The sequence below is a fragment of the Eschrichtius robustus genome, chromosome 10, assembly GCF_028021215.1.
Source record: "Eschrichtius robustus isolate mEscRob2 chromosome 10, mEscRob2.pri, whole genome shotgun sequence".
NCBI classification, from domain to species: domain Eukaryota; kingdom Metazoa; phylum Chordata; class Mammalia; order Artiodactyla; family Eschrichtiidae; genus Eschrichtius; species Eschrichtius robustus.
Genome location: NC_090833.1, coordinates 111,360,869 through 111,373,406, shown reverse-complemented (window position 1 = coordinate 111,373,406; position 12,538 = coordinate 111,360,869). Strand labels below are relative to the sequence as shown.

Genomic DNA, 12,538 nt, shown 5'->3' with positions numbered 1-12,538 from the left:
TGGCTGGAACGCTCCTTCCTCCAGTAGTCACACTGCAGGCTTCCTCCCTTCATTAATTCAAATGTCACTTGTCTTCTCGAACATTCTTTCTAAATACACTGACTCCAGGCATTCTCTATCCTAACATCTTCCTTTATTTTCCTTTCTGGCATTTATTACCTGATGTTGTTATATATTTATTTGTTGATTTATGTGAATGTCCATCTCCTCCCCTAGTACATAAGCTCCTCATCTGTCTTAGTCACGATTGCATCTGCACAGCCCAGACAGAGCTCAGCATATAGAAGACACATGAAAGTAACTCTTTTTTGAAAGCAACAATTCAACAAACTCTGATCTGACCAGCGAGCTCTTTCCATTACATCATGCTGCTTCCCAGGAAAAAGATAAATGTGTACAGTTTGTCATTTCTCCCCTAACAGATTAAAAAGTCCTTATCTTAAATACTTGGTTTAGCCCAACCAGGCCCAGCGTGTAGTAACTGCTAGGTAAATACGATGAAATGAGAGAGTGAAAAGCAACCACAGAAAGAGGTAAGGAAGAAAGAAAAGAGTTGGTGGCATGGAGAAACTCTAATTTGTATTCTATGGCACCACTGACCATTCAGCGGTTAATCCTTTTATTTCCTATGTGCCTATCTGCCCATGCCACAGTTTTGAAGGAGATAAAAATTAACCAAATTCGCGTCCTGGCTTCAAGGAGCTAACATATATGTAACTATCAAAATACAGATTGTAAAATATACTTACGAAAGAGGTATAATTAAAGAGCTATAGGATTTCAAGGTGAGGGGAATTATTTCTCCTTGTGGGATTAACAGAAGAACCTGTGAAAGGGGTGGCAGATTGAAATGGTTAAACTGAATATTGATAGATGAGTAACAGCTGAAAACTTTTACACAGGAGAAGGTGATCTCAGGAATCTAACAAGAGCCCTCTGCTTGAAAAAAATTTATCACCACTTCACCGGTATTAACTTCTACTATTAGAAAGTATTTTCTTTTAAGGCATAACCTCTCTAGGAATCTTCTTAATACTGTATCCAAATTCTCCTGAGAGGTAATAGAAAAAGCTGTTGTCATTCATTTATACTTTAGTGTTCACTGGATAACCAATTTACCTTCTTCTGGCTAGAGTAAGTACAAAGCCATTGGGGAAATGATAATTTTGACTGCAAAGGAAGTGTAACTTTTCAACTCTGAGGCACTACCCTGGAAAGAAAGAGTCTGGGGTGCAAAATAAGAGGTTAATTAATTAATACCTTTGTTTAAGAGCCTACTCTGTTCTTTCCAAAAGCCAGAGTAAAAATAAATAAAAGACATTATAATCTCCCATAGTGGGAAATCTTAAATTGATGACCCAGAAGGTAAGAAATAAGGAGACATATGATAAACTGAACATTTTTGAGAGGAGGGGAAAAGGTTTTGTGGAATTTAGACACTACAATACTGAAGTCTACATACTCGCAAGTGGCAAGTAAACACTTTACCTAAATCACATTCAATCACAACTTCATGAACTATGATGGACAATTAACATTCAAGGAATATGACGGTGCAAGGAAAAGAAATTTTAAAAGAAAACGTTGCATATCCCCCCACATGGTGTTATGTACCAAAAATGATAATCACGATAACAACCACGTGATAACCCAGCCAGACTGAATGGAAACCTGGTATCTCATTTGGATGGTTTTCTGCTTACTAAAACTCAAATCCTCAATCTAGGCCAGAGGGGGCTCGATCTGCTGGCTGGTTGGGCGATGGGACGCGTTTCCGCAGACCTGCACCTGAGGACCCCAGGTTCCCCGCGTAACAGGGGGTGGGATGGGCACTCACCGCTTGTCGATGGCGTCGATGTTTGAATGGAGGAGCCACAGCTCCTCCGTGTTGTCCTGCCGGGAAGACAGGATCAGGTGGTGGCCAGTAAGACACAAGGTCCCCTCGACGGCCGGGTAGAAAGGCCGGTGCAGCACCACATTGTCCACCCGTGGGGTCTTAATCAGCTCCGCAAACTCCATGTTCCCCAGCGGCCGGAGCCAGGGAACTGCCGAGTCCCGAAGGGGCGAGAAGGTTACGCCGCCGCTGGGCTGACGGGAATGACCAGGCGCTGGGCAGGCAGGAGGGGCGGGGACCCGGGCGGGGAGGTCGCGCCCCGCCCCAGGCTGGGATGGGCGCGGCGAGGCCTGTGGCCACCGTCACAAGCCCCGGGAAAGCCGGGGCTGGACCCAGGCTGGGCCAGGCCGGGCGCCGCTCCCTCACCGCTCGGTTCCCCCAGGCCCAGGACTCGGGCAAAGAGAACGCTCCGCGACAGGCCCAGCCGCCGCCGCCGGCACCTGGGGACCCGGCCTCGGGTGGGCAAGCTGAGGGGACAAGAAGGAGGCCGCCCCAGGGCCACTTTCCACATCCGAGACGCTACAGACTCCTGGCGAAAGTAGCTACTAGCGGCGGAGCCTAAAGCAACTCCGGGCGGAAGCGGCAGACTCGAAACTCGGAAGTCTGGGAAGTCCGATCCGGAAGTCAGTCCCCGCCTAGGTCCGATGAGAATGCTTCCGGAAACACAGCGGGAATCGAAGATTTGTGTTCCTAGCAGGAAAAAGCTCTGCCTGCAAGTCAACCGTCGCACCCGCCATCCCTACAAACATTCCGTTTGAGAAAAGGCTGGGGAAAAAGGGACGACGAGAAGAGGTCCCTGACCTGCCTCCCTCCACTTGAGCAGTAATCCCTCTTCAGAGCATGGGGCTGCCGTAAATTTTGGCGATTTTCATCCATTGGCCGTAAAGAGATGACACGTGGGATTGAGTAGGTGATTGTGACCCCACAGAAGCGCCAGGTGTAAGGGAGGGACACGGCCGGACACCGCAGACGCCCAGAGGGCGAGCGCCAAGGTGCTGTGACCTTGAACAAGAAAGAGGAAAGCATACAATCACCTATGAGAGGGACCTAGGTAGAAATACGTACAGTACACTGAAGAGGAAGTGACCAATCCTATACTTTAAGGAAACTCAAGTGACGCGCTGAAACACAGTTAATCTGTAGCAGAACTGGCTTCAGTCTAGGTCTATGAAATTCAAGGAATTGGGCCTTGGTCACCACCGCACGGCCTCCCCATTAAATACAATCCAACTGAACTACTTCCAGACACCTAAACTATGCCAGAAATTTACCTGGTGTCTCCCTCCCCTTTTAAACTAACATTTTCATACTAAAATAGGGCATGAGAGGGGAAATATGCAAGGGTTTAAGTCCCGGTCTACTGTCACTTCATTAACCTTTGAAATCTTCACCATCTAGTACCTAAGAACAGCGAGTTGCCTTAAGTCTCAGAGCAAAGACAAAATAAATTGCCTGAATTCTCATCAGATCACCCAACACGTGTCTCTGCTTCTGTCCTTGTCCTTCCTAAAAGGTTCTCTTTCTTAAAACAAAGCCCTTTATGAGATTGTTACAGCTGAGAGTCCAGTTTTATGTTGATTGTCTACAATAGAAAAACAAGAACCATCAGAGAAGAAAGAATGAGAGGAAACGATTTATAAAGTTTTGTGTTTTTTGTTTTTTTTTTAAAATTATTTATTTATTTATTTATTTATTTATGGCTGTGTTAGGTCTTCGTTTCTGTGCGAGGGCTTTCTCTAGTTGCGGCAAGCGAGGGCCACTCTTCATCGCGGTGCGCGGGCCTCTCACTATCGCGGCCTCTCTTGTTGCGGAGCAAAGGCTCCAGACGCGCAGGCTCAGCAGTTGTGGCTCACGGGCCCAGCCACTCCGCGGCATGTGGGATCCTCCCAGACCAGGGCTCGAACCCGTGTCCCCTGCATTGGCAGGCAGACTCTCAACCACTGCACCACCAGGGAAGCCCTAAAGTTTTGTTTTTAATTTTGGAATTTTTGTTGTCCTTCCACCATGTGGTTCATTATAACAATTACCAATTGTGGAGGGGAGAATTGACTCCTAGAATGAAGAATTAGACAAGGTTTTATGGAGAAGGTATCATTTGAGAGGAGGACCTTGAAGGATGAGTTAAGATTTACACCCTGAATGAAGTGTAGCCTAGATAGCTGTCCAGTTTAATGATGTCTTCTAAAGGTAGAGAAAAATTCTTCAGAAATGTCATGACCTTTTTCTTTTAATTTTACTGGAAAAAAAAAAAGCCTATGAAAAGACCATTGTGTCATTACATTTTTAAATGGTTAATATTCCATAAAGGCATAAACTCTTTTTTGCCAATGAGAGAAAAATTGTCAATATCATGTTGGGTTGTTGTAATGAAATGCCAGAAACTATTAGAAAATTGCATCTTCTCTGGATTGAAACTCCAAGCATAGAAAGCCCTAGAGATCTGAAGAAAACATACATTCAATAGTAAAGAAGAAAGGAGGTGGGAAGCACAATAGCTTAACTTACCACATGAACAGTAGATGGCAGTAGAGTTCAACAGTAATGGGATAGGCTTTCATTCTATTAAAATAATTAAGTGAAGCTGTAGTCAAACAAGTTATTACCCAAGCTGCCCAGATATAAGGGTCTCAGAGGATTCTGATAAACCAAATAAGATGATGTCATTTATAATGTATATAAAACACTCAACACCTGACAGATATTGTCATCATTTCATGCGTAATAAATGGCACTGACATGTAAACATCTAGATGTTATTCTATCAACTAGTCAGCTAGCATGTATTAACTGCCTACCTGGTCATCGCCACTGTGGGGAATGGGAACAATAGATCCACGGCCCTTGCCCGCAAAGAGTAACAGCTAATTTGGGGAGGACAACACACCCCACATAACGAATGAACAAAATAAGAGAGTAAGTGCTAAATTATGAAGTACAGATTTACGTTCCTGGTTTTGTGTTTCTCCATTAGGCCTTGAGGAGTTAGTAGAAATGAAGGTATTTTGAAAACAGTAGGTCAACAATTGCCAAAAGTAGCAGGAGCATCTCAGGTGGAGAAGATAGTGCCTCTGTGTGCCATTGACGAGCAGCTATTCTCCATGTGCTTTGTAATTATGTGTTGACCGTCGGCAGCTGAGACGAACTGATAACCTTGTGCTGTGCCTTTCTTGTGTTCTCCATCCCCTTCATCCTCCATGCAAATCAATCGCTAAATTGTTGATCATATCTTCTAACAGCTCTTGAATTCCTCCACTTCTCTCCATCCCCAGGGCCACTGCCATAGCTTGTACCATCATTTCTCACCTACTGTTACTTGACAGGAGAAGCCTCTCAGTTGGTCACCTTTCTTCTGGAGAGGTTCTCCTCCAACCCACTTTCCACTTGGCAGTTAAAACCCTCTTTGCTGTTCCAAATTGCTTTTTTCTCCTCGTAACTTGTAAGTCCCTTTGTGATCAGCATCCTAGACCTCATCTCTCCTACTTCTTTCTACTCAACACAACAGTCCCCAACCCCCATTTTCATGCCAGCCATCCTTAAATAGCTCGCTGTATCCTTTTGAGATTTTGCACCCGTTTAGAACCTTGCTACCAAGTGGAAGTGTAGAACAGGGATTCATCATCAGCATTCCCTGGGAACTTCATTGGAAATGTTCTGTTCCAGAGCTACTGAATCAGAATCTGCACTTCAACAAGACTCCTAGATGATTTTTGTGCACATGAGAGTTTGAGAAAGCACTCAAATCTGACTGTTCTTTCTGCCTGGTATATACTCATCTCACTCCCAGTACCTTGTCCCCTGACCTGCTAATGCCTATCATCCTTCAGATTTCATCTCAGATGTCACTACTTCTGGGAAGCCTTCTCTGACTTCCCCTCCAAAACTATGGGCTCCATGTTATAAAGGTTCCACAGCACTAGGTAATAATAATAGTAATAACAGTTCACATTTTTGAGTGTTTACTCTGTGTTCCAGACATTGTGATAAATGCTTTACAAGCATTGGCTCATGTAGTCCTTCCACAATTCTTTGAGGTTGGTTAGTATTCTCCTTTTACTGATGAGGAAACTGGGGCCCAGAGATCTTAATAATGTTTCCAAGGTCAGACAGCAATAAGTGGTGGAAGCAGGATTCGGAACCAAGTAGTCAAGTGCAGACTCTGTGCTCTTCATCACCATGCTACATGGCCACCCAGGAGATCTGAGCCCACCTTGGTTACTCTCTCTGATTTCACCTCTTCAACTGTCTTGAAATAGACTCCTTATGTGTCCATAACAGCATTCCACTAGACAGTAAGCTCCTTGAGAGGAAGGACCATTTCTTTTTTTTTTTTTAATAAATTTAATTATTTTATTTATTTTTATTTTTGGCTGTATTGGGTCTTCGTTGCTGCTCGCAGGCTTTCTCTAGTTGCGGCGAGCGGGGGCTACTCTTCGTTGCGGTGCGCAGGCTTCTCATTGCGGTGGCTTCTCTTGTTGTGCAGCAAGGGCTCTGGGCGCGCAGGCTTCAGTAGTTGTGGCTCGTGGGCTCAGTAGTTGTGGCTCGCGAGCTCTAGAGCACAGGCTCAGTAGTTGTGGCGCACGGGCTTAGTTGCTCCGTGGCATGTGGGATCTTCCTGGACCAGGGCTCAAACCCATGTCTCCTGCATTGGCAGGCGGATTCTTAACCACTGCGCCACCAGGGAATTCCCGGGACCATTTCTTGATTGCGATATGCCCAGCATCTAGCTTAGTGCCAATACATAGTAGCCACTCAATGTATATTTGTTGAATACATACTCTGTATTTTACTTAACATATTCCACCCTGACCTCTCCTCCACCCCCCAATCTGAGTGACTTTAGATATTATTGTGGATGCTTAAAGCAGTATTTTGAGGCGAGCAGGAGGAAGGTGGTGTTATATTGTTCCCACCTTGCAGATGAGGAAATTAAAGCAGATGAATAACTTCCCAGTGATGATGATATCTATCATCTCTTATGTTTAGTCACTGTTTTACAATTTACATGTTTTCTAATATTCTGTCACATATAGCTCTCAGTACCCTGGCGAAGCAGATAGGAGAGGTATTGGTCCCAGCTCAGAGAAGAATGGAGGCTCAAAGGATGCCGATGTCCTTTCAATGACAAACTAAGCGGAGAAGCAGAAACCCAAGGGCAACAATTCTGAGTCCCAAACCCAGGCCTTTGCTAAATTAAATTAGACTCACTTGGCATTGCTTTTATCTGTTAAGATTCTGAAATGTGGGTGTTGGGAGAAGACAGCCATTCTTAAGTAAGAAAAGGAGGGCTGAGGTTTCACTGCACACAGCAACAAAAGGAAGCCTCTGGTGACAGTAATATGGTCCATAGGTCTGTGTTCAGATACTACATTCTAATAGCCACATTCCTGTGTCTCAGTCACTGAGCTGCTTCATTTTTTTAGACCAGTCAGAAGCACAGGAACCCAGCGCTTTAGAAAAAAGTGGCAAACTGGAGGGAAGAGGAGCTGATTTATTTTATTGCACATAAAATAAATCAGCCCAAACAGAATTGCTTGAAACAACATCCAGTAGTTGATAGCTAGAGCTGGAGTAGTGGGAAGGGGAATGGGACAGGGAGTGAGAGCTGCCCAGTCATCTGTTTCTATGGTCTCAGGTTCTCTTCCCTGTGGTCTTCTTGGGAGTTAATTCTGTATTCCTGCTAGTACAGTTATAATAGGGAAGAATAAATCTGACTCCATATTAACTCTGTTTCTTTTACTTTAATCTTTGTATTCTGTTGCTTTTGCCACAAGTTAAGAATGTTGCCTATACCCTGAAATATACAGGATAGCCCGTTCTCAAGGCTCTGATCTTTAAAGGTGTACACTTTTCTATTCGTATAGAGATAAAAAGTTGTAGAACAGAGAGTAACGGTTGTCTTGTCGAGGTTCACAGGAACGTGGTGATCAGACCTACAGGGACAGCTCCAAGAACAGAGGATTCCCACACCAAGAAGTTTGCAGCAATCAACCATACCCCCTCCCCTTTGAGTATAAGAGAAGCCCGAATTTTAACTGGGGAAAGATGGTTCTTTGGGACACTAGTCCACCATCATCTTGGTCTGCTGGCTTTTCTAATAAAGTTGATATTCCTTGCCCCAACACCTCGTCTCTCGATTTATTGGCCTGTCATGAGGCCATCGATATGAGCTTGGACTCGGTAACACAGCGGCCTTAGCACAGGTGGGCTGCATACATGGCAGCTGAAGGTCAAGAGTGAATATTCCCAAGAGCAAATCAGAGCTGCATCAACTTTTATGACCCAGACTCGGATGTCACATAATGTCATTTCCACTGCACTCTGTGGATCTTAAACAGTCACAAAACCCACTCAGTTTCGAAGGGAGAGAACACGGATCCCATCTCTCAATAGGAGCGGTGTCAGAAAACGTCTGCCACAGGGGTGCAGTTGATAGTGGGAAACATATATGTATGAACTCAACTTCCCCTGTGCACACAGGCAGCTGGAAGGAGGAATAAAGAGAATATTTGGAAAGAGAGAACACTCCAGTAAAGTGCTTTTCTGCTCATAGCCATAATGAAGTGAACTAAGAATCTACAATTACATATAATTGGATATAATTAAAAGAAAGAGACACGTCTAAAATAAAGGCATAATTAAGAAGTAGAAAAATTTACTAGGTGGGAATGTCAACAATGCAAATTCAGTGAATACTGTTGGGGTTTATTTTATTGTCACTGAACCTAAATCAGGATCAATGTCCAATAAAGTAGGGAAGCAAGTCTGCTCTCAGCTCTTTAAGTCGCACTTCCCTAGCCTCCCATTCCTTCTTTCCCCACACGATTTAGGGGAAGCTTTGTATACAAGTTTAAGTGTGACATATAGTTTTGTTTTCAACCCTTTAATTTGTTTAATAGACTATGATACCTGTTCCAATATCCCTTCCTGTTGTCCCTAACTTTCCTTCCTTTGCCTTTACTCCACTGTCCTTTCCTTTCTCATCTTATTCTGCTTTTCTCTCCCCAATCTTTCTTCTCAGAGATGACCACCTTAAGAAGACCTGCAAGTATCACCCCAAAGATGACTCAGTAATTACAAAAAGAACAGCATGTCTTTATACTGGAGAGATCTGGTGATCATCACCATGACCAAGCGTCAACAGTGCGACACCCAGACATTCAGTGCCTCCTGATGAGAGGCAAGGTCAGGTTCACAGCATCACCTGGGACATGTTCTTGCCAGACACACTTAACTCAAATCTAAAGGAAAACATCAGACACATCCCCAGGGTGGAATATTCTACAAGGCAATTGCCCTGGATTCTCCTAAAAATTCAGTGCCACGGAAAACAAAAGCAAAAGGCAAGAGAACCATCCCAGATTCAGAGGTGAAAGGGATATAACAACCAAATGCAAGGCAGGAAACTTGATTAAGTTCCCGATCCAAAGAAAAAATTACTGCGAAAGGCATTTTGGGGGGAATGTGAATATGGAATTTATACTACATGATATTATTGAGTTAATGTTAGTTTTCTTAGGTGGGATAATTATCATGTGGTTGTGCAGGAAAATGTCCTTTTTCTCAAGAAACGCGTGCTGAAATAGTTAAAGACGAAGTGTACGTATACATACATGTATATAGATACATATGTACATACACATGAAGTATGTACACACACACACAGAGGATGAAAATGTCCTTTTTCTCAAGAAACGCGTGCTGAAATATTTAAAGACGAAGTGTATGTATACATACATGTGTATATATACATATAGATACATATATACATACACATGAAGTATGTACACACACACAGGATGAAAATGTCCTTTTTCTCAAGAAACGCATGCTGAAATATTTAATGATGAAGTGTACGTATACATACATGTGTATATATACATATAGATACATATATACATACACATGAAGTATGTACACACACACAGGATGAAAATGTCCTTTTTCTCAAGAAACGCATGCTGAAATATTTAAAGACAAAGTGTACATGTACATATATGTATATAGATACATATACATATATACATACACGTGAAGTATGTACACACACACACAGGATGAAAATGTCCTTTTTCTCAAGAAACGTATGCTGAAATATTTAAAGACGAAGTGTACGTATACATACATGTGTATATATACATATAGATACATATATACATACACGTGAAGTATGTACACACACACACAGGATGAAAATGTCCTTTTTCTCAAGAAACGTATGCTGAAATATTTAAAGACGAAGTGTACGTATACATACATGTGTATATATACATATAGATACATATATACATACACGTGAAGTATGTACACACACACACAGGATGAAAATGTCCTTTTTCTCAAGAAACGTATGCTGAAATACTTAAAGACGAAGTGTACGTATACATACATGTGTATATATACATATAGATACATATATACATACACATGAAGTATGTACACACACACAGGATGAAAATGTCCTTTTTCTCAAGAAACGCATGCTGAAATATTTAAAGACGAAGTGTACATATACATACATGTATATATATACATATACATATATACATACACATGAAGTATGTACACACACACACAGTACGAAAATGTGGCATTTATTTATTATTGATAATTGGTTAATGTGGGTGAAGGGTTTAAGGATGTGTAGTATACCGTTTTTCCAACTTTTCTATACCTGGAAATTTTTTCAAAGTTAAGATTGAAAAAAATCAAAATAAAAAAAAAACCCACCAATTATGACACGCTGAAATAGAATGTGTGGTAAGGCAAGTTCTGGCATTTGACAGCTAAACACAAGAATGCACTTGGAACTGTGGTTTAGCATCGTGTGTGGTCTGGAGTGGCCTGGATTGGGGATTCAATTTTAATGTGCCCTGACCCAGGGAAACATAATTGCTGATCTTTCTGAGGAGGTCTAGATTCCTAAAGCTCACCAAAGACCAAAAGACTTGGCAATAGTTAACTACTGCTGTGAGCTTTATTGTTTCATTGTAAGGGGTTACTTGTAGGAATTCAAATATGAGTTGTTAAATCATACATTCATAATTTAAAGCCCACACAATGTAATCTCTTCATCAGTCAGAACTTCTCTACATCTGACAATTTCAAATCCCCAAATCCAACTTCTGACCACAGTTTCCTTTACATGACTTTCACTCACACTAAATGTGCCCTGCTCAGGTTGACTTCAAGTCTCTATTAGCCTTACTTAGTGTCACTTCCTTCCCTGTCCAGGCCCCATCCACTGATCAATAATTTCCACCACACTCTCCAGCAGCCTTAACTCCACCTGTGTGAAGGAAAGGACTGCGTTTCCTTTATCCTTGTAGCTCCAGCGATGGGCATGCAATAAATATTTGACAAATACATCTGAATGAAATTGAATTTTCTAATCCAACCCTCTCATTTCACAGATAAGGAAATTAGGCTCAGAGATTTGAAATCACTGATCTAAGATCACATGGCTAGTTAGTGGCAGATTGGGGACTAAAACCCATTTTCATTTTTTCTTCCAGTTTTATTGAGATGTAATTGATTTACAGCACTATAGAAGTTTAGTTGTGCAGCATAATGATTTGACTTACATACATCATGAAATAAGTACCACAATAAGTTTAGTGAACATCCATCATGTCATACAGATACAAAATAAAAGAAATAAAGAAATATTTTCCCTTGTGATGAGAACTCTTAGGACTTATTCTCTTAACTTTCATATGTCACATATAGCAGTGTTAATTATATTTATCATGATATAATTATATTCCTAGTACTTACTTATCTTATAACTGGGAGTTTGTACCTTCTGACCACCTTCATCCAATTCCTCCTCCCCCCACCCCCACCTCTGATAACCACAAATCGGATTTCTTTTTCTGTGAGTTTGTTTCTTTTGTTTTGAAGTATAATTGGTCTACAGCACTACATCAGTTCCAGTTACACAACATAGTGATTCGATATTTCTATACATTTCAAGATGATCACCTTGATAAGTCCTGTTACTCTATGTCACCATACAAAGATATTGCATGGTTATTGACTATATTCCCCACCCTGTATGTTTCATATCCATGACTCATCTATTTTGCAACTGGAAGTTTGTACTTCCTAACCTCCCTCACTTATTTCTTTCCTCCCCTACTCCCCTCCCCTCTGGCAGCCACCTGTTTGTTCTCTGTATCTATAACTCTGTTTCTGTTTTGTTATGTTTGTTCATTTGCTTTGTTTTTTAGATTCCACATATAAGTGAAATCATACAGTATTTGTCTTTCTCTGTCTGACTTATTTCACTTAGCATAATACACTTTAGGTCCATCCATGTTATTGCAAATGGCAGAATTTCATTCTTTTTTACAGCTGAGTAATATTCCATTGTATAGATATACCACATCTTCTTTATCCATTCATCTGTTGATGGACACTTAGGTTGCCTCTGTGTCTTGGCAATTGTAAATAATGCTGCAAAATCCATTTTCTTTTAACTTTCTGGTCAATGTTCTCTCTACTGCCAATGCTTTCTTTGCCATCACTTATTTAGTCTAGTTTAGTTGCTATTTTTTGAGATAAGATAAATGAGGAACAGGGAAAGAATGAAGAACCAATTTGTCTAAAAATACCAAATAATGGCCCAGGATATGTCTCCCACAG

At 41.7% G+C, this 12,538-nt stretch overlaps 1 protein-coding gene across 2 annotated transcripts in view; it reads right to left on the bottom strand.

Annotated features, from left to right (window-relative positions):
• Positions 1-2,035, bottom strand: part of MTMR9 (myotubularin related protein 9) — an 80,858-nt gene extending 78,823 nt beyond the window's left edge. For both annotated transcript variants that reach the window (XM_068552101.1, XM_068552102.1), the window contains exon 1: positions 1,838-2,035. In XM_068552101.1, coding sequence (XP_068408202.1) covers positions 1,838-2,019 — 182 coding nt within the window. In that variant the 5' untranslated portion in view covers positions 2,020-2,035. The remainder of the gene's footprint in view (positions 1-1,837) is intronic.
• Positions 2,036-12,538: the final 10,503 nt, after the last annotated feature.